Below are 22,390 nucleotides of genomic sequence, written 5' to 3' on the forward strand. Positions count from 1 at the left end.
AGCCACCTCACCCAGCCCAAATTCTTACTATGTGAGTGCATGTAGCTTAAAAGAAATTTGAATTTAGGTCGGGTGTGGTGGCTCACACCTGTAGTCACAGCACTTTAGGAGGCTGAGGCAGAAGGATCACCTGATATCAGGAGTTTGAGACCAGCCTGACTGACATGGAGAAACTCCATCTCTACTAAATATAAAAAATTACCTGGGCGTGGTGGCTTGTGCCTGTAATCCCAGCTACTTGGGAGGCTGAGGCAGGAGAATCACTTGAAACCCAGGAAGGCGGAGGTTGTGGTGAGCTGAGATCATGCCATTGCACGCCAGCCTGGGCAACAAGAGTGAAATTCTGTCTCAAAAACAAAAAAATAAAAATAAATTTGAATTTAACACTGTAAAAGGTAAGTATAAGCTTATTTTTTTTTTAAGACACAATTTCACTCTGTCATCCAGGCTAGAGTGCAGTGGTGCAATCTTGGCTCACTGCACCTTCCACCTCCTGGGTTCAAGTGATTCTCCTGCCTCAGCCTCCTGAGTAGCTGGGATTATTGGTGCACACCACCACACCCAACTTTTTTTTTTTTTTTTTTGAGACAGAATTTTGCTCTTGTTGCCCAGGCTGGAGTGCAGTGGCACGATCTCAGCTCACCACAACCTCTGCCTCCTGGGTTCAAGCGATTCTCCTCCCTCAGCCTCCCGAGTAGCTAGGATTATAGGCTTGTACCACCATGCCTGGCTAATTTTGTAATTTTAGTAGTAACGGGGTTTCTCCATGTTGGTTGGTCTGGTCTCAAACTCTCGACTCAGGTGATCTGCCTACTTCGGCCTCCCAAAGTGCTGGGATTACAGCATGAGCCACCACACCCAGCCCCCATTTTTGTATTTTTAGTAGAGATGGGATTTTGCCATGTTGACCAGACTTATCTTGAACTCCTGACCTCAAGTGATCTGCTCACCCTCAGCCTCCCAAAGTGCTGGGACTAATAGACGTGAGCCACCACACCCAGCCAGCATAAGCTGTTAATATGGGCAATACAGATAAAATCCCAGAAGACTAAGGTCAAAGTGAAAGTGATTTTTTTTTTAAAATAAGCTTGAAAACATCTCTTTAGTTCAGGTCTTAGAGATTAATTTTCACCAAGTATTTATTTGTAAATGAGTGGCGATGATACCAATCTTAATGTGTATCTGTAGTGTGGGTGAAGAAAGAACAGTCTGGTTCAAAAGAAGAGTCTAACAGTTAATAGCATTAGTGTTTAACAGATGTAGAAAGTAGTCTTCAGTTTGTTGTTCTCAAATGTTCAACTATGTGTACTTTGAAAACCTGGTCTTTGCAGATTGAACAAGAAAAATTGGCATCTATGAAAAAGCAAGATGAAGACAAAGATAAAAGGGATAAGGAAGAGAAAGAAAGCAGCAGAGAAAAAAGGGAGAGGTCTCGTAGCCCAAGAAGGTATCATACAATAGATGCATAACTATGTTTTATAGGTACTTTAGGTCTTGAGAAATTCTGTGTGTAGAAACTTTCTTAGTTAAAAAGGAATCTAACAGCACTGTTCGGGGAATTTGTTCCATCATGCAGTTTTCATGGTGAACTGTGGCTTGCCTCTGGACTAAAGAAATTTGCCATCTTTTGTTTGAGACATATTATTTAACAATAAGTGTCTCTCAAATCTTGATGAGTTATCCAACTTTAAATTCCTAAATCAAAACTTTAAACTTTTCTTCCATATTGCTTTAGTTCATAACAGTTAATTTCTAAACTGTTTTTTAAAATGTACTCTCACTTTTTTCTTTCAATTTCCTTTCTTCTAAAAAGAAATCTGTACTCAGCCGTTCATGTAATACTTACCTAATTCCCTGTTCTGCTTTTCTTAGATGGTTGTACTGCACCCAAACTTCAGATCATTTAGTTTTCTTCTTCCTTCCAATGAGACTATTGTTAGGTTCACATTTTTAAATCCACGACTCAGCTTCTGTATTTGTGGTAAGAGGTGAGAACTCCATTAGGCTTTTTATTTTTAGGGTTCTGCTTATTTCTTTCATAAATGTCTGCTGGAATTAGTAAAGAGAAGAGGTAATTTCTTTGTCCCTTTCATTTATATATTTGATACTAAAACCTCCTTATGGAATTAATACTTAAAGAGCTAAGCACAAATTGTCATGTTGTTAACTACTTGACTACTGATGAAGTATGTCTGCCATTTTTCTTCTGTGTGAATAAGAAAAAAATCTTCAAGTTAGCAAGCTACTACTAAAAAGAAAGAGGGTTTCTCCTCTTCCAAGAAAGCTATCTTCTGCAAGTTTGATATATTTCTCTTTTCTGAAGAACATGTTGCCTTAACGGCACTAGTCATTTTTCTGGCATACCAAGGCTCTTCTGATGAATTCTGTTGTAATCTGTCTGCATCCAAATATTATGTTTGGGAGTTTGATTTATTGATTTATTGATTTATTGTCAAAGATTATCACTTTGCTTTAAAGCATCCTCTTTGCCTCTGCAAAGTTGGTCTTTTGATCTCTGGGAATGATTAAGAACCTAAGTCTAGAGTCCCAAGTCAATGCTTTCCTCCCTTATAACTGATGTACTTGAGAATGGTATCTTTCGTTTGCTTATCTTCCTCTTCCCTATTGAGTAGATGAGATTAAGATGTCTTATTTCCATAGGGAAACATCTCAGATATAAACAACAGTAGTGTAACTAAAGATTAATCCTCACTTCTCCCTTTGACTCTTCTCTCCCATTCCATGTTGTTCAAAAACCTGAAAAAAATTACTTTCATCCTAGACGCAAATCCAGATCTCCTTCCCCTAGAAGACGATCTTCCCCTGTCAGGAGAGAGAGAAAGCGCAGTCATTCTCGATCTCCCCGTCACAGAACCAAGAGCCGGAGTCCTTCCCCTGCTCCAGAAAAGAAGGAAAAAACTCCAGAGCTCCCAGAACCTTCAGCGAAAGTAAAAGAACCTTCAGTACAAGAGGCCACTTCTACTAGGCAAGTACATAAAAATTAATTTATAGTCACAATTTTAGATTGTTTATAGTGACTGCGAATATGACATCTCTGAGTTAAAATCAGGCTACTTATTTTCCTTTTAGGTTTTTAAAATTATAAAATTAGTTTATTAAAAAGAAATTGTTTAGGAGAATATATTTAAAGAAAATGCCCCAAAGGTGGTGACCACTACTATCTTTTGGTTGTGTTGCCTCAGGTATTTTATATATTGTAACTTGCTTTTTTTCTCAATGTATTGTGGACAACTTTGCACTTAATGTATGTGGTTGCCACATGGGGTGGCCCATGCCTGAAAGCTCAGCACTTGGGGAGGCTGACGTAGGTGAATCTCGTGAGCTCAGGAGTTTGAGACCAGCCTGGGACATGGTGAAACTCCATCAGTACTAAAAAAAAAAAAAAATTAGCTAGGCATGGTGGCACATGTGTATAGTCCCAGCTACTCAGGAGGCTGAGGTGGGAGAATCACTTGAGCCTGGGAGGTTGAGGCTCCAGTGCACTCCAGCGTGAGTGACCGAGTGAGACCCTGTCTCAAAAGAAGAAAAGAAAATGTACATTAGTTTCTCACTGGGTTTCACTGATAGGTATATATGTATCTTTTGGAGCAAGAAACAAGTCCGTGAATTTTGGAAAGTTTTACAAAGGAAGAAAGACTTTATTACATCATTGTATAATAATTTAGAAGTCTGAGTAGAAGAAGGAAAAAAAAAAACAAGCTTTTGTTTCTACAGTGACATTCTGAAAGTTCCCAAACCTGAACCTGTACCAGAGCCTAAAGAACCTTCTCCAGAAAAAAATTCCAAAAAAGAAAAGGAGAAGGAAAAGACCCGACCACGATCTCGGTCACGCTCCAAATCAAGATCACGGACGCGGTCCCGCTCTCCTTCTCACACTCGACCTAGACGGCGCCATAGATCTCGATCGAGGTGAGTTGTGGCTCTAAGATCAACAAAGATCTTGGGTTTTATATGCTACTCTACTGGGTATAATTAGATAAATAATTTCAAAACGGTGGAAGATGTTTAATACAAATATTTTTTGAATATACATGGAAAATTTGAGGACACTTTTCTGTGTGCCATAAAAATCTCTACATAATGGAAAATTGTGATCCTTGAAATTTATTTTTTAAATGTGGCCATTGAGAAAACTAAGCCAAGAAATTCCTCACTCCTGGTTTATTCAGGACCTAATTCTGTTTATTATGGCAGATCATATTCACCTAGAAGGCGACCAAGCCCAAGAAGGCGGCCATCTCCTCGAAGAAGAACTCCACCAAGGAGAATGCCTCCTCCACCAAGGCATAGAAGGAGTAGATCACCAGTAAGACGGTGAGATTTTTTAAATTTGGAGGTGTCAAGTGTTTGGCAGTTTGGGATAATTTTTCTTTTAGAATAATCTCTAAATTAATGTCCCCTGGAGGAAAGAACTCATTAGATAATGTCTTCTAAAGAGCGTGTTTCATTTGAAGTGTAATGCAGTTGTTTATGTTATGAAAAATGTCTAGTCTGGTGTTGGGAAATAAATGAGAAATTCATCATCTTCTTGGTACTTTCTGTTAACTTTTACCCTTCTAGACTTCACCAAGAAAGCCTATGTAATAGTAATTCATTTGCTATTATACTTTGAGAAAAACATTTTTATGTAGTTTTTGTCATTATAGAAGTAATGAGGCTTATAAATAATTGAGACAGAACTAGCATAACTTGGAAGTTTTCCATAATCCCAGGAGAATATATCTATATTCCATAGATATAATTGTTATTACTAGTTTCGTGTCTAGTTATTTTTGAAAACCCTGACTGTACCACCAGTGTTGTTTTTTTTTTGTTTTTTTTTTCTTAAATCATTCTAAAATGAGCATAAGATAAAATATTTGGATCTTGGTTGTATCACTTTAAACAAAAAGTTCGTGGCTGAATCTACCCAAAGTAAAGTCCTAGTGCACTGGTAACAGAGTTTTTATGCTTCTTGACAATACGTTTCACCTGGCTTTCGAAGGAACACCAATGATGAAGCTTCCAGTTATATTTTTGACAGAATTTTTTGTTTGAATCTTTTGAAGTTTTTTCAGGTAACCAAATCAATTTGGAAATAAAGAGGGGAAGCATCAAACAAGCTCTGTAGAGTTACTTTGTTTCTGCAGTTAGGTTTTTCAGAGTCCCATACTTTTGAAAATTTTCTTTGGGGAGGGAGTTGTCAAGGTATGTTGAACTATTGCTATTGTTAGAAAGAACGGATGTGTTAACTGTTCATAGAGGAGATTAGTGAGGTAAATGGTCAGTCCGTTTTCATGCATCAACACTTTTCTAATTCCCCTTTAGGAGAAAAGTAATGCTGGTGCTTCCTAGTACGAGATTAGTGGAAACAGCTATTTCTTATACTGGAGTTTTGCAAACAGCATGTTTTAATTGTGCTTACTCAGCCATTTAGCATTCAGAATATTTTGCAGATTGTTTTAAGATTCCCTTTCAGCCAGTTTTTATCTCACACTTAAGGTAGGGTTTCTTTTTTTCAGGTTCTCAGGAATTCTTCCGCCAAAGGTGAATTCTGCAGGTACACATAATTGCAACAGAACTTAACACAAATTTTGCCGCAGAATTCGAGAGGCCCCTGCTTCTAAGTTTATGTAGCTAAATGATTCTTAGTCTTGCACATCTTTTTAAAAAATACAACCTAAAGGTTTCTCAACATTTTGTTATTAAATGAAAAATTTTGTATCCACCCAAATTTTGTATGCAAACTCCAAAACACCAATACCATTCCTAAGGTAGAAGGACTAGTTAGTTAGTTATTGTAGCATTCAACCTGACAAGTTTTATAACTGGAGAGAGAACACAGACAGAAGCATATGTCAGATTAAGTTGTTTATTTAGTCTCAGAACTAGCTGTTTCCTGGCCTAGGTTATGGTTTTTTTCCCATTCTTTTGGACTCATTTATGTGCTTAGCTACATAAACTCAAAAGTTGGATTAAAATAGCTGTATTTTTGTGTAAACTGTTCATACCTGTAAGGCCGTTCTTTGTAAGTGTACAGTTAGTGAATATGAATACTTTATTCCACAGAAGAAGACGTTCATCAGCATCCTTGTCTGGGAGTAGCTCATCATCCTCTTCATCTCGTTCCCGGTCGCCACCAAAGAAGCCTCCCAAGAGGACATCCAGCCCCCCTCGAAAAACTCGTAGGTTATCTCCTTCAGCAAGTCCTCCAAGGCGAAGGCACAGGCCATCACCTCCTGCAACTCCACCACCCAAAACTCGGCATTCCCCAACACCCCAGCAGTCAAACCGTACAAGAAAAAGTCGTGTTTCTGTGTCTCCAGGGAGAACTTCAGGTAAAGGTAAAAATCAAACACATATGAAACATGTTCTCTCTCTCTTTGGCTACAAAGCATAGTTATTGCTCCCTGTTCACTCTCAAAATATGAAATAGCTAGGTAATATTTGTATCTGATATTCTCTGTAGGTTTGCTTATAGGCTTACTTCTTTTCCTGCTTCAAAATCTTCGGGCTTTTTTGTGTGTAAAAGAGTTTTGTTTTTAGCAATGCCCTCTGGCATTGTGCAGATGGAGAAATCTATTACCAGCTGTGGGCTGTTCGAGTTGGGGTAACATACTGAAGTTTGTGTTGGCATGATAAGGGGTCATTTTATTACTAGGAGGCCGGTTAACTTTTTTTTCAAGATTTTTGGTTTGATAAGTAAGAGGACTTCATATTCTCAAAAGTTCTTTCTTGGCCGCGTTGCACTCCCAAGCAAAGGACATAGTGTCCTCTTGAAAGCTGATTAATTTTTTTAATTTAGGCTCTAGGCAGGGTTCTTCTGAGTGTTGTCCTTGCTTTATTCTGCAGATTGATTTCTGAGGAATTTATGATCTGTGATCCTGCCAGGCAAGTAGAATGCTGTGTTAGTCATGAGTGAAGGTTGTGGTCTATTGGGGTTTGTTCTGTGAGCATTAAATACGCATGGAAAAAACTATAGTGTCCATTTGAACCAGGCTCTCTGGAGCTTAGGGCTGGAATGATACAGCCTAAAAGGTGAGTAGTAAGGGATGGGGAGGATCTTAAAAGCTGCTACAGCAATTGAATTTTAAGGAGCAATCTGTAGATTAACATACACTGGGGTTATTAATGGCCATATTGAAAATTGCAGATTAGAGCCAGGTGTGGTAGCATGGAGCCTGTAGAGTCTCAGCTACTTAGAAGGCTGAGGCAGGAAGATCACTTAAGCCCAGAAGTTCAAGGCTGGCCTCAGCAACATAGTGAGATCCTGACTCTTAAAAAAAGAGAGAAAATTTCAGGTTAGAAACAAAGAAATGAGGATAGGCAAAACTTTCATTATACATTTTAATGAGCTTGATGAGACCAGCATTGCTAATTACTCACCCTGCTATATTATCTCTATACTCCCGGAGGCTGCAATGTGGTGATACCTACAAAGGCAAATTTTGCTTTCCGTTTTTGTGTCTGTGACAGGCATAGATAAGCTGACAGAGTGAAAGGGTGACCAGCAGATGATGGTAGTCTGTGAAAAGTAATGCTTTCTGAATTGTGATATTTTTATTGTAGGGATAACATTGATTAAATAAGACATGTCCATTTTTGTTAGCCCCTTAGGCAGCTAGTGAAAGAGAAGCCTTTAACTTTTCCAGGTTCAGTCCTCAGTTTGAGAGGGGGCCACAGGATCACTATTTTCATAACCTCATGCACCATACTGCTTTTCAGCATTGGGAAAATTTCAGTCCATTTTGTTTCCATATCCAAATCTGAAGCCCATGGCCCTGACCTATTTTGTCTTTTCCTGTGAAGTTTGTACTTCTGAATATTTATTCTTTGTCTGGAGCACAAACCTCTCTGGGGAAAAGAAACATAAATGTTTACACCTGTTAACTTTGCAAAAACACATCAAGTGATGATTTTTTTTCTATTTATATCATATAGCCCAAGAGTTACAAAAGTACCCGAACAGAACTAAATCCTTGTTAAAATAGGTTTGTTGTTAAGAAATATTAGGTACCTTTTTTACAGATGCTAATTTCTCATGTTTTGGCATATGCGTTTTGCAGTCAAGACAGAGTTGATATGTACATAGGAAAGAAGTAAGCCATGGTGAAGACTAGTATTTTTGTGGATTTTAGGACAGGGTTTCCATGTCCTAAAACCCTACCAAAAAGAGGCACTATAAGCAGTATAGTCACAGGCTCCCACCACTGGAGCTGAATATTCGTTTGAGCTACTTGGAAAAAACTTCTTCCTCCCTCAACCCCTACAAAATAGAGCCAGCATCTCACTGTCATGCAGGTTGGAGTACAGCAGCCCAGTCATAGCTCACTGCAGCCTCCAACCCCTGGGCTTACAGGTGTGAGCCACCACACGCGGACCAGACATAACCTTTTATATTAAACCGATCCCAGCCCTCTATGATAAAATTTCAGAGCTAGAAAAGACCTTACCAATTGTCATCAAGAAACAGATTTTCAGGTTTAGGTGACTTAGTTAAGGTCAACCAGCTAGGGATAAAAGTTGAGTTGTCATTCCCAGTTAAATGGTGGATACTTTTCCCAACTTTCCTACCTCAGAATTCGTCTTTGATTGCTAACCGTGAGAGATGGAGGGCAGGGGTAAAATTCTTTAGCTTCTCTACCTGGTAATATGATTTCAGAAATTACTTTGTAGTTTCTACTGCTTAGAACAGTAACATCATTGAAATGTAATAGATTTTACAGTTATGTTTTCTGTAGTGGCTACTAATCAGGGCTTTAGGGCTCTGCTCTTGATAGTGGGCAAATGGAGTGGGAGGGAGGCAGGAAAAGCGTTTTGGAGAACTTACAGGTTAATTATTTGGAGTACAATATACAGTCATCTGAAAGGATCTTAGGGGAAACATTTGTAATTGTTGACATCTCATAGTTAAATTGGCATTATCTTAGTACATAATACAGTGCTTGGACTGATTAGTGACACAGTGAAGTATATTACCACTATCTATGCTGGTAGTGATGGTGTGGTGGTTTTGATTTATTTAGATTAGCTTGGCCAAATAAATTGTGCTCTCTATCTAGACACTTAATAGTTACTTTATTGTTGCTGGTCACAGAGTAACTTATCTTTATAAGTGATCTTTTGGGCAGGTCTAAGATTAATAATTAATAGGACTGTTAGAGTAAATTTAAAATTCTGGTTTTAAAGTTGCCTTCTAAGATTTCTGACTTCATGCTAGAATGATTTTGCCCCTTGAATACTTAAAATAAAACATTAACATAACAAAGTAAATAGTGTAAAGACTCATCTAGAAAAACAGAAATCTGGTGTTAGTATTTATGATATCAATGATGCTATGATTCAATTGTATTGAACCAGGATAGGAGTATATAGATGATACTTGTTATTTCTTTGAATTTGTTAAGATGCAAATATTGAATATACTTTGCTATTCTCATTTTCATGGTTCCTGATATCTAATTGAGTGATAACCATTCTTTACCCAATTCAGTGATTTGTCCAAATGGCTTATTAGGTAGAAATTTTAATAAAAGTTTGTTCATTGAAAAGACATACTGGTAAATTCTTCATTTTGACTACTTTAGTAAAGATGCGATTACTGTGTTAGATCACTGGTTCTTTAGTTACTGCCCCTTGGAATAAACCATTGTAGAATTCTGAATGTGAGTGCCTATTAAATGAGATGTATCTGCATTCTGAGTCAAACATTCCATGGTAATTGCTTTAATCACACCAGACAGGTATAAGGATCCTGAAGGGATCAAATTGTCTGTGGGTTTATTTCTTATAGGGATGTTCTCAAGTGGTATTTCAGGTTAATCTATGGTATATATATTATTATATGTGAATATACTTAAAGATTTTTGTTGTAGCAATTGATAGATACTATAAGCAGAGGTAGTTGTTCAGATCAGAACCCATGCCCTGAAAATAGACTCTTGGATTCACATCTTAGCTCACTTAAATTGCCTTGTGACTGAGGTAAAGTTGCTTCTTTTTAAGCCTCAGGTTTCCTCTCTTGTGAAACGGGACAGGGAGAAAGGGATGTGATACTAGCAACAGTGTTAATAGTATGTATAATACAGCAGGCTTACAAAAGGTAGTTAACAATTTCTTTGTCATCGTTAAAAGACAGTTGGATAATTCATAGGATACTCACTGATCTCTTACTACCTTAGGTATAGAAATGCCTTTTTTTTTTTTTTTAAACAACTCTGTGGAAAGAATCCTTGAGTCTTCATATTTAATAAGTTTTGCCATTTGTGGCGGTCTACTTCTTTTCTTGGGTGGTTTAAATCCCTTGTGCTATTGTGAAGATTATGCTCTACATAAAGAACCTTTAGCCTGTTGGGCAGCCATTCTTCTTTTCTAGACCAAATATCTTTGTGAAAGTTTAATCAGATCCTATTTCTTAATCATTTATCATCTTTTACTTTTCTGAACCCACCTATAGAGGTGGCTTAAAAGCTTTCATGTTGATGAAGTCTCTGAAGTTGAGTGTGAGAGAGTGAGTGTGGGTATGGAGGCTGTATGTTTTAGATTGTGGAGCTCAAGTAGCCCTCAGTAGCAGCTCTCAATTTCTCTTAACTGTTGATTTTCTTAGGAGAATCTCAGGATTTGGAAATCATGGTAGAACTTTTTGAGACCTTTCATTAAACATTTAAAAATTCTTGCTGCACTTCAGATAGTGTTCGGATATGACAAGAAGGTCTTGAGGGAATTTTTAAATTCTTAGTAAATTATCTTTGAGAATAGTCACACCCATTTTTGTGATACCAGAGTCATCTTGGCTGGGTGCAGTGGCTCATGCCTGTCGTCCCAACACTTTGGGAGGCTGAGGCAGGAGGATTGCTTGAGGTCAGGATTTCAGGACTAGCCTGACTAATACAGTGTTGGATCCCATCTTTATTTAAAAATAATAAATTTTAAAAATTAAAAGGTATCTTGTATAGCCCCTTTCTTGTACATAAGCCTTTTCCCCACCCTTATTCTTTTTTAGTGACAAAACATAAAGGTACTGAGAAAAGAGAATCCCCTTCACCAGCACCGAAGCCTAGAAAAGTAGAGTTATCTGAATCGGGTAAGTTTGTGTGTGTGTGTGTGTTTTTCTTAAAGCTGATGTTGATTTTTTTATACATTTGGTCATCCCCTTCTGCTTGACGATTAAGTATAGGATAAGAGCTAAGACCCTGAAGTCAAACAGACTTGGTTGGAATCCCCTATTCCAGCATTTAACTGTTTCTATTTTGATTATCTTATCTGAACCTTACTTCTTTCATCTCTGAAATAGGGATAGTAGTGGTTTTTGAGTGTTAAATGTATCTGCTTGTAAAATGCTTGGCACCCAGCCTGACCTGTAATAAATGCCTAAATAAATTTGATTATATTTGGTGAAGATAGTCTAAATCAGCATGTAAATTGGCATTTTAAACAACTTAAAAAAAAATAGTGGTATTTTTGATCCAACCAGATGAAGGTTTGAGAGACTGTTTTCCTATTCAAATGTCAAATTTTCTATATGCGTAACTAAAGAAACACTTTCTAAATGCATCCATCTTTCAGAAGAAGATAAAGGTGGCAAAATGGCTGCAGCAGATTCTGTGCAGCAGAGACGCCAATACAGACGACAAAACCAGCAGTCTTCATCTGGTATGGGCAGTGATTACATTTTTTTCTACTACATTTCCTAATAAAAAATATTTGATATATAAACATCTGTGTATAGGCCAGGCGCAGTAGCTCACGTCTGTAATCCAGCACTTCAGGAGGCCGGGCCGGGAGGATCACTTGAGCCCAGAAGTTCAAGACCAGCCTGGGCAACACAGTGAGACCTCGTCTCTAAAATAAATACATAAATAAACATCTATGTGCAGCACGAGTACTTACTTGCTTACGTAGAAATCTGTCTAAGAAGGCGGGATTTTCTTTTTTTTTTTTTTTTTTGGTTTTAAGTCCTTTTGCAAAATTTAATCTTCTGTTACATTGTTATAAAAGTAGTAAGTCCCTAGGATACAACAGTGAAACAGAAAACAGAAGTATAAAATTGGAAAAGTATCATTCTTTTTCCAACCCTCCAACGCTTTTATTCAGGAATTTTCTGTGCATATAGAAAAAGGAAAAGAACCACACAGAAGTTCTGCTTCTGACCTGTAATAAATGGGTTCTGTAGATACGTTGCCTCCCTTTTTAACTTAACGGTATATTTAGAACGTCTTTTCCTATTCTTAAAAATCTAGACTGGGCGCAGTGGCTCACGCCTGTGATCCCAGCACTTTGGGAGGCTGAGGTCAGGAGTCCGAGACCATTCTGGCCAGCAGGGCAAAAACCCATCTCTACGAAAAATACAGAAATTAGCCAGGCATAGTGGTGTGCACACCTGTAATCCCTGCTACTTGGGAGGCTGAGTCAGGAGAATCCCTTGAACCTGAGAGGCAGAGGTTGCATTGAACTGAGATCGCACCACTCCACTCCAGCCTGGGAGCCTGGGTGACAGAGCAAGACTTTGTTTCAGAAAAAAAAAAAAAAACTACCCTATTCATTTTGCTTGTTGCATTTTTTTATTACAAAAATATACCAGGCTGGGTGCGTTAGTTCAAGCCTGTAATCCCAGCACTTTGTAAGGCTGAGGCAGGCGGATCACTTGAGGTCAGGAGTTGGAGACCAGCCTGGCCAAATGGCAAAACCCTGTCTCTACTAAAAATACAAAGATTAGTCAGATGTGATGGTGGAGGCCTGTAATCCCAGCTACTCTGAAGGCTCAAGCAGTCTCTCTGCCTTGGCCTCCCAAAGTTCTGGGATTACAGGCGGGAGCCACTGTGCCCAGAGTGTGCCATCTTGATTGGATTGCACTGTGGAAATGATTTCTATGTCTTATTTGTATAACGAATATACTTGGCTTTGAAATCATTGAGCATATATTGATAATGATTCTGTTCAGAACTGGTGGCTTATTTATATACATGGTTACACTAGTGAACACTCCATCCACCTAGATTTGGAAAACTTGGATAGATTTGAGCACAAACATAGTGTATCATTTTCTTTGTTGTGTAATTATAGACTCTGGCTCCTCCTCCTCCTCGGAAGATGAACGACCCAAGAGATCCCATGTGAAGAACGGTGAGGTTGGCAGGCGGCGGAGACATTCCCCTTCCCGGAGTGCCTCTCCATCACCACGAAAGCGCCAAAAAGAGACTTCCCCTCGGTAACATCTTTTCTTCAGTGGTCTTCACTGATGTTCCGTAATTGTCATATAACTTGGGACTAGAGAATTTGGTTGACTCCTTCATTTCAAGTACTTGGATATGGTTGGGTTTCTGTTTGGTTTTTAGGGTTGTTTTTTGTGTTTTGCTTTGTTGGGTGGTTATTTAATTAGAACTGGTAAATTTTAAACCACCATGCCATATATGTATGCATGATTAGAAGAATAAACCAAACAGTTACAGCAGTAACTCCTTAACATCTTTGAATATTTTAAAATATCTCCATTAATGGTATTTAATCCACCCAAGTAAATAATTGAGTGAATAGAATTCTTGACATTTGTTTTTCTCCACTGCTCTCAGGATGCAGATGGGAAAGCGATGGCAATCGCCAGTGACTAAAAGGTTGGTTAGACACTACTTTGTAAATTAGGGTTACCTGTCAAAAGTTTTAGTAACTTAATTTTCTATTTAGGTGATCTCACCTTATTCTTAAATGTATGGTAGCTATGGCTATGGCTGTTCAGTTCCTAAGTGGTTTTGGTTTGAGTATTTTTTTAAAACACATTAGATTAGTGATAGGATTATACATGAGCTATTTGTTTTAGACCCTTATTTGAACTTAGATTTTTAATATCTGGTTATGCTGTTTTGTGATAATTTGCACCACCTTACATCAAGTGGCACACAGATTTTAACAGTATCTATATACTTTTCAAGAGATAGGATTAATTGCTCCTTAGATTTATGGGTGTATTTGTTATGACATTAGGGAGGGCAAGAAAAACTAGGGAGAAACTTTAGAAATATTAAAAATGATTGGAAGACTGGCCCTGTTCAGTCTTCCTAATAGTAGAAAGGTGGGTTGCATATCTTTATTGAAACTTTTGATTATTAGTGTCAGTGTGACCATGAAAATGTAAAATTAAGGCCTAATTCAGGCCTTAATCTCATACGTGAGAAGACAGAGGCCCTGATGTGGCAGTTTCTTAGGGTCACAGAGTGACAAAGTCAAATATTAGACCTATGCCTTGGACATTACGCTAGTCTGTCTTAACCAGCTTTCTGCTTTTGGGGGCCTTAGCTGCTACTGAATTTTGAAGTATTTATCTTTACTGAAGCTATCCCACTGTCCTTTTTGTAGCTTAATTTTTGAAGCTGTGTTCTTTTAGGTAATCTTATCAGTGAGAGTATTTTCTTGGAAAGGAACCAGTGAGCAGTGTTTTTGGTGGAGCAAAGCACAGGGTATTTACACTGAAGAAAACTTCTGCTTGATACTGAAAGATAAAAACCTAAAAAAGATCAGTTTGGATGCTAAAGCATTCTTTTCCCAACTGTAATTACTTCTGGCTTTTGTGAAGTTCCTAGCACAGCAACTAAACAATTGCTTTTCAGAATTAGATTAGTGGTGCAATGTATTCTCTTTGATCTCCCCTCCCCAACAAATTATGGAACTACTTTCTGTTCTGGAAAGAGATTCCTCACTGCAGTAAAATCAACACTGATGCTTATTGCTCTACTCCAGGATGTTTTTGTTTTGTTTCTCATCATTTAAAAAGTATTTTAAATTACATACTGGCAGCTTCAAGTTTAATGCCATTAGAAATTGCCGTCGGCTTCCTAGGATTTAGAGATGGAGGAAGGATTATTTGGAATTATGCTTCAGTATCATATTTTAGAAGGAGGGATAGAGCCCCGTTTCAGATATTTTATATGTAAAGTGTTCATTGTGAAGCCTTAGTCCTCAAAAAGCATAAGCAAATTTAAGTTGAAAAATTTAGTAATGAATTTTAGAATTTTGTCTGTTCAGGTAACATAGCTTTCCTTAGTTTCAAAGGGGAACCAAGACAAAACATAATTCCAGATTCACAGGAATCATGAGTCCTGTCCTGGGCAAAAAAATTAAGAGCTTGGAGCAGAGACATCCAGATTTGGGTCTTAAGCCACTTGAGACTTAGCATTTTTGAATTTCTGTATTAGAGTCTCTAAAGCAGTTAACTCCTAATAAAGAATCAGGATCACCTGGAGAGCCTTTCCAAAAAACACCTGATGGGACCTTAGCCCAGACCTGGTAGACATAAATCTCACATAAGCTTCCCATGTGGTTCTAATGTGTTTCCCAAATAAAAAGCAGTGCTCTGATGCGCTGTTGCCAAACTTTTTTCACTCTGTGTCATGTCAAGAATGTTTTGTATTATTATCCAGAGTAAAACAAAAATTTCACAAAACGGTATTTACCTTTGTCACAAGTAAAACACTCTGGTTTTATTATTGAGTTTTTGTTTTTGTTTTTTTAAGGAAGAAAGGGAAGGCAGGAGGGGAAAAGGAAGGGGATATTATTAAATTTTTAAATGCTGCCACCCAGGGTCTTGAAATGATCTTGACTTATAGTTTGAAAAATGTTCTGAACCTTAGTAATCATTGCTGCCCTTGGGGTTAATGATAATTGAAACCATGTCTTCTGGATCACTTTACTATAGATGCAACTCACTCAAAATTAACTATAGGCCTGTAATCCCAGCTACTCAGGAGGCTAAGTCAGAGAATCACTTGAACCCAGGAGGGCGAGGTTGCAGTGAGCCAAGATTGTGCCATTGCACTCCAGCCTGGGCAATAGTGCGAGACTTCATCTCAAAAAAAAAAAATTAACTATAATTCTTCTTGGTTTAGTGGTAGACGGAGGAGAAGTCCAACCCCACCACCCACCAGAAGGCGACGGTCTCCTTCGCCCGCCCCTCCTCCTCGACGGCGCAGGTCTCCCACACCACCACCAAGACGAAGGTACTTTGCCAAATATGCTAACTGCAGCATCTCCCAGCCCTCCACACACGTAAGATGAGTAATGGTGCCCACTTCATAACAGGGTTGGAGGAGGCACATCTCATGTGTGTGTGAAAACCCAATCATCATGCTTATGAACTAAAAAAGGATCTCTGAATTTTTCTGATTATTACATCTTACTAGAGTTAGTAGACTAGCATGGTTCAGCCAGTCATAAAAGATCAAATATGATTCCATTTTTATGAAGAGTCTAGTACACAAATCTATAGAGATAGAAAATAGATTAGGGTGGGGTGGACATGGGGGTGGTAATGGCTGCAGAACTATATGAATATACTAAAACCATTTAATTGTACATTTTAAATGGGCAAACAGGTAGATTTTATAGCATTTCCTAGATACCTCTGCAGTATGCTTACCAATTATGCCAAACCTCAGTCTAATTATTAGGAAATATCAGACAAGCCCAAATTGAAAGTCATTCTACAGAATACCTGACCAGTATTTAAAAGTGTCAGTCATGCAAAACAACAACAAACAGTCACAGATTGGCAGGAACTAAAGAGATGTTGTAAGGTCCTAGAATAGACAAGGGACATTCTTTAGGGGAAAACTGGGGTGGTTTTGCTGTTTTAGTAATACTAAGTAGTTGGGATTACAGGCACCTTCCACCGCACCCAGCCAGTTTTTGTATTTTTAGTAGAGATGAGGTTTCACCATTTTGGCTAGGCTGCTCTCAACTCCTGACCTCAGGTGATCCTCCTGCCTCGGCCTCCCGAAGTGCTGGGATTACAGGTGTGAGCCACTGCACTCGGCCTGGCTGCTACTCTTAAATGCCTATTACATGCCTGTAAAGCCTAGGTGCTTTATATGCTTTACTAGTCCTCAAAGTGACCTTGCTTAATAGTTGGTATTGTTTGCATTTTTCAGGTGAGAAAATGAGGAGTTCAGAATTACTAAATAATTGCCCAAATACAGTGATGAAACTGTTCCCTACCACATTGCCAAAATATATGGCCTATTGTAAAGCTAACTCTGGACTGGAATTTACTTCGAGCTAAAAGACTGCAAGATCCAAGAGGAAATTAGGCAGTTGGGGCCGAATGTTATAGTCAAGTCTGATTCCTAAGAGCTAAGTTAGTTTTGTATAGGAATTAAGCATTAAGAGGAAGGCCAAGTTGGTCTTTCCTGGAGATGCATTCTGCCTAGCAATAGTAGACTTCTGTTGAAAAGTGGTCTTTTGAGACAGAAAATGGAACAGTCTTTTTGAGGGGAGGTAGAAGTGTCTTTAGTGCAGTGAACTCTTAATTATTCATACAGAGTCCAAATGCTAATTCAGAGAGGATACCATATAAGATGCTCTTGAAAGCACAGACCTCCTAAGTGACTGTAATAGGATCCTTCTAATACAGTTACTTGGTTATAATAACTGATGTTCACAGTTAATTCGTTACAGTGCAAGATTCTCTTTACAAAAAAACATTGTTGATTTCATATAGATGTTAAAAGACTTTACAAATTCACATTTTCCAAAAATTGCAAATTTTTGTTAATCTAAATGTCTTTTTTTTCCTTTTTGTACTTAGTCCTGCAGACAAAATGCTCTGTTGTGGTCAACTGAGATAAGCAAGTTTTTATTGATATTTAAGTGAGACTATAAAGACGGCGTGTTCACTTATAAATATATTCCCCTTTGCCTAGTGGTAACTACAGTGTAGCCTAAACTACTGATTACTTTTTCTCTTCATCCTGTTTCTATATTTTGTTGAGCCTTTCAGCTTAATAATGTGTATTTTTCCTAGGACGCCTTCTCCGCCCCCACGTCGGCGCTCACCTTCTCCTAGAAGATACTCTCCTCCAATACAGAGGAGATACTCTCCTTCTCCACCTCCAAAGAGAAGAACGGCTTCTCCTCCTCCCCCTCCTAAACGAAGAGCATCACCATCTCCACCACCAAAGCATCGGGTCTCCCATTCACCTCCCAAACAAAGAAGCTCCCCAGTCACCAAGAGACGTTCACCTTCATTATCATCCAAGCATAGGAAAGGGTCTTCCCCAAGCCGGTCTACCCGGGAGGCCCGATCACCACAACCAAACAAACGGCATTCGCCCTCACCACGGCCTCGAGCTCCTCAGACCTCCTCAAGTCCTCCACCTGTTCGAAGAGGAGCATCCTCATCACCCCAAAGAAGACAGTCCCCATCTCCAAGTACTAGGCCCATTAGGAGAGTCTCCAGGACTCCGGAACCTAAAAAGATAAAAAAGTAAAAACATTTTATGCTTTTTGGTTAGGAATACTTACATAGCTCTTTATATTTGGAAGCTCCCCCCCCCATATAAAAGGAATAAGTTATGAATATGAGCTTTTAAGTCAAACTTCAGGTTCTACTTATAGATCCTGTTTCTTTTTGGGATAGTTTCTATGGCATAAGTTAAATGCCATAGGCTTTTACTTGGTTTTTAGCAGTTACCAATTTGTTTTTGAAGGGTATGCTTCCAAAACTAAACTGGAGTGATACATAGAGCATTTCTTGTGTGTGATACAAGGAGCTGGCATTACTAATTTTACATAAGCATTAACAGAACGGATAGAGGATTATGGGGCTATAGCCACCCTCTAGGAAACATAGGTAATGTAAATTGGACATGTTAGTAGAATCAACCAGCAATCTAAGTGGTATAAAAATATTTGAAATTCGTAACTGGCTGTACAATATAGTTGGGTTCTTTTCTCATATGAAGAGATGTCTGTTCTCAATGCTGAATGTTTTCTTTTTTTGTCTAGGGCTGCTTCACCAAGCCCACAGTCTGTAAGGAGGGTCTCATCCTCCCGATCTGTCTCCGGGTCTCCTGAGCCAGCAGCTAAAAAGCCCCCAGCACCTCCGTCCCCCATCCAGTCTCAGTCACCGTCTACAAACTGGTCACCAGCTGTACCGGTCAAAAAGGCCAAAAGCCCGACACCAAGCCCATCACCGCCAAGAGTATGTGTCTGCCTTATTGTGGATACCCTTTTATAAACATGTTTGTGGTCACTTTGAAGCAGAGAAAGTATCATTGGGGTATTAAAATATTGGTGTTTAAACTTTTTTTTCCCCATTTGTGAGTTATAGATCTGATCTTGGCCAGGATTCTGTATTGCATAAAATCAGTGGTTAGATGTCCATCTGTTTTTTGTTTGATTTTTGAGACAGGGTCTCACACTATCACCCAGGCTGGAGTGCAAATCATAGCTCACTGCACTCTAAAACTCCTAGACTTGGCTGGTTGCTGTGGCTCACACCTGCAATCCTAGCACTTTGGGAGGCCCAGGCAGTCAGATCACAAGGTCAGGAGTTCTAGTCTAGCCTGGCCAGCATGGCGAAACCCTTTCTCTACTAAAAATAAAAATAATAAGTGGGTGGGGTGGCACATGCCTGTAGTCCCAGCTACTCAGGAGGCTGAGGCAGGAGAATTGCTTGAATGTGGTAGGCGGAGGTTGCAGTGAGCCGAGATTGTGCCACTGCATTCCAGCCTGGGCGGCAAACAAGATTCCATCTCAAAAGAAAAGAAAACTCCTGGACTCAGGTGATTGCTTCGCCCTAGCCTCCCAAGTAGCTAGGATTACAGGCACATGCCACTACACTTGGCTGACTTTTTGTTTTTAACTTTTTGTAGAGACAGGGTCTTGCTGTGTTGATCAGGCTGATCTTGAACTCCTGGCTTCCAGTGATGGTCCTCCTGTGGCCTCAGATGTCCATCTTTAATTGGGTTGACTGAATAGTTGTGCAGGCTACCTGGATTGTGAGGAATTTTCAGTAATTGCTTAGAAATGTGAAATTGAAATATGGATTAAATTATTATAGCGGAGCCTACTTTTTGCATAAATTTGGTATGTGTGTCATGAGGAAGAACCAGTTGTCCCTGCTCTAAAGATAGGAGAGCTCAGATGCTACCTAGAGACATGACATTCATACAGGCTTGTTTAGCCTGATGGCTGGTACCATTTATTAAAAGACTGCTACACATTATTATGGGTGAGTTACAGATATTCCCATTTAATTCTCACAGGAGCTTTATCAGGTAGGGATTATTACACTTATTTTAAGTAAAATGGTCTCGGAAAAATTCAGCAATTTTTCTGAGGTCAAATAGTTCAGGAACTGGAATTCAGCTAGAGATAGCCCCTTACTTTGAATACTTTTCTTGGTGATAATTGGTCTTGGGCCTTCCCTACTCATACCCTCCAAAGCCTTTCAGAAATCTTGAGATTTGTCCATTGGGGATTTGAGGAAATAAAATGTTCAGTTGGACAGAATATTAATCAGATTGATGATAAATGCCAGGTGGTTTTGTTTGTTTGTCTTTTCCCTAGAATTCGGATCAAGAAGGAGGTGGAAAGAAAAAGAAGAAAAAGAAGGACAAGAAACACAAAAAGGATAAGAAGCACAAGAAGCATAAAAAACACAAGAAGGAAAAGGCTGTGGCTGCAGCTGCTGCGGCTGCTCTGACCCCTGCAGCCATTGCAACGGCCACAACCACATTAGCACAGGAAGAACCAGTGGCAGTGCCAGAGCCGAAGAAGGTATTTATGATCTCTGTATATGGCTGTCTTGCAGTATACATACAGGTAGCAGAGTCATTGTGTTTTGAGAAGTAGCAACATTGTTTTTTCCACTAATTGGCTACTCCGAGATAAAATTCACATACCATACAGTTCACCCACTTAAAGTGTGTAGTTCCCTGGGTTTTAGTATATTCAGTCATGTAGCCATCCCCACACTTTGATTCTGCCCTTGACTCAGCTTTTCCTGCCAGGGTCTCAACACTTATTAACCCTGTAAATTCTCTTTTTTTAGGAGACTGAAAGTGAAGCTGAAGATAACCTTGATGACTTAGAAAAGCACCTGCGTGAAAAGGCCCTGAGATCAATGAGGAAGGCCCAAGTGTCCCCACAGTCTTAGGTGGAAATGTTTGTTATGATGTAAATTTTATTTGGTTTGTACGCAGTTCAATTTCAAAATTGCTAAAAATGTGTTTGAGCTTTAGACTATAACATTTGTTGTAATAATTGCTAGGTTGAAGTTCACCATGTAAAAAAAAAAGGGCATGGATTTACATTGCAAAAGGTGTCCACGGTGTATTAGTGACATTCTTTCATTGACAGCTGACATAATTCATTAGAGTGAAATATTTTAAGCCAAAAAAAAAAAATTCCCTTTTTAAAAAAGGGGGTTTAAATACTGTTGGCATTTTTATGGTTCCTTTAAATGCCCTGGCTGTTCCCAGAGGGGTTTATTGTTTGTTTTTGGTTTTTGGTTTTTTTGTTTTTCTTTTTCTTTACATTTTTTTTCATTTGAGTCTTAGCACCCATTTAAGTTATGCTTCTGACCTTGTATGGTCTGTAAGCTTGCCCAGAAATAAGACCACTCTTGAACTACCACAAAAGTATAAATGAATATTTTAATGCCACAATCTTTCCTGTTGCCTGTGGAGTCTCTGCTGAAATGAATCAGGATTCGAGCTCTAGGATGAGACAGAAAATGAAAGCATGTTGTTTGCCAGGACACTGTGGGTTTATATTGATGTGTAACAAGTTGATTTGGAACACTGGACTCATTCTATTCTGGTTTTGTTTTTTTTGTTTTGTTTTTTCTTTTGTAAAGGCAATGAGCTAGTCCCAGGAAGGATCCTTCAGTTACATAAAATTTTGTTTAATGAAATGTCATGGCTCTGTTCATATTTTTGTCTTGTTCTTCCAGTTGGTATAGACAACTTTCAGAACTCTTGTATTTGGAAGGCTGGAAGGGCCCAGACTTTGGAATAGTGTCTTGGTTTCACTGTTTTTGTTGTGATTTTTTTTTTTTTGCAGTTTTTTTTTTTTTTTTTAAACTAAAGCTATATAAAGCTTGTGGATTAAACAGAATAAATTTCTAAATTTAAAATTTTGCCACTCACTTTTACTTAGTAGTGCCTGTATAAACCTTTTGGTGTGTTGGGAGTTGGGCAAGGGAAAGAAAAGGTGATGAAATTAAGGTTTTACTATCTTTGTACAACTACTGTGTTGAGCGCTATGAAGGGAAAGTCTCAGCATGTGAATAGAACATTTAAAATACCAGTGGGACAAGTCCACCAGGCAAAGGGAAGAGCATTGCATTCAAACAGTGCCTGTGTACTCCCAGAGGCAGAAGGAGCCTGGCATGTTAGCAAGTGAACAAAGGCTAAGGAATGACTGAAACACCTTCTGTCAGGTGTGTGTGTGTGCCTGTGTGTGTGCCTGTCTGTGTGCATATGCTGAGTTGTTAACGTAGTATGAGGTAAAATAGTGACATTCATATGAAGTTCACTAGAAACCTAAGCTGAGCAGGTTCGATGTGTATAGTTTGATTATAAGTTCTGGTAGTTGGGCTGGGCACGGTGGCTGACGC

The 22,390-nt window shown here is 38.8% G+C and overlaps 1 protein-coding gene and 1 non-coding gene across 28 annotated transcripts in view; one reads left to right on the forward strand and one right to left on the reverse strand.

The window, feature by feature from the left end:
• Nucleotides 1-21,918, forward strand: part of SRRM1 (serine and arginine repetitive matrix 1) — a 28,164-nt gene extending 6,246 nt beyond the window's left edge. For 3 of the 27 annotated variants that reach the window (XM_012439995.3, XM_021668293.2, XM_064363477.1), the window contains 14 exons: nt 1,332-1,447; nt 2,783-2,986; nt 3,736-3,930; nt 4,216-4,335; nt 6,070-6,344; nt 11,003-11,083; nt 11,566-11,652; nt 13,063-13,207; nt 13,569-13,610; nt 15,876-15,986; nt 17,789-18,250; nt 18,772-18,967; nt 20,338-20,547; nt 20,822-21,918. In XM_012439995.3, coding sequence (XP_012295418.2) covers nt 1,332-1,447; nt 2,783-2,986; nt 3,736-3,930; nt 4,216-4,335; nt 6,070-6,344; nt 11,003-11,083; nt 11,566-11,652; nt 13,063-13,207; nt 13,569-13,610; nt 15,876-15,986; nt 17,789-18,250; nt 18,772-18,967; nt 20,338-20,547; nt 20,822-20,926 — 2,349 coding nt within the window. In that variant the 3' untranslated portion in view covers nt 20,927-21,918. The remainder of the gene's footprint in view (nt 1-1,331; nt 1,448-2,782; nt 2,987-3,735; nt 3,931-4,215; nt 4,336-6,069; nt 6,345-11,002; nt 11,084-11,565; nt 11,653-13,062; nt 13,208-13,568; nt 13,611-15,875; nt 15,987-17,788; nt 18,251-18,771; nt 18,968-20,337; nt 20,548-20,821) is intronic. The other 24 variants (XM_064363473.1, XM_064363486.1, XM_064363487.1 and 21 more) reach the window with 12 other exon arrangements.
• On the reverse strand, nt 16,035-16,136 carry LOC135269575 (small nucleolar RNA U13). Its single transcript, XR_010337830.1, has one exon. It is a non-coding gene; the product is annotated as a small nucleolar RNA U13 (small nucleolar RNA).
• Nucleotides 21,919-22,390: the final 472 nt, after the last annotated feature.

The sequence above is a fragment of the Aotus nancymaae genome, unplaced genomic scaffold (assembly GCF_030222135.1).
Source record: "Aotus nancymaae isolate 86718 unplaced genomic scaffold, 86718_ANA_hifiasm-v0.15.2.pri h1tg000053l, whole genome shotgun sequence".
NCBI classification, from domain to species: domain Eukaryota; kingdom Metazoa; phylum Chordata; class Mammalia; order Primates; family Aotidae; genus Aotus; species Aotus nancymaae.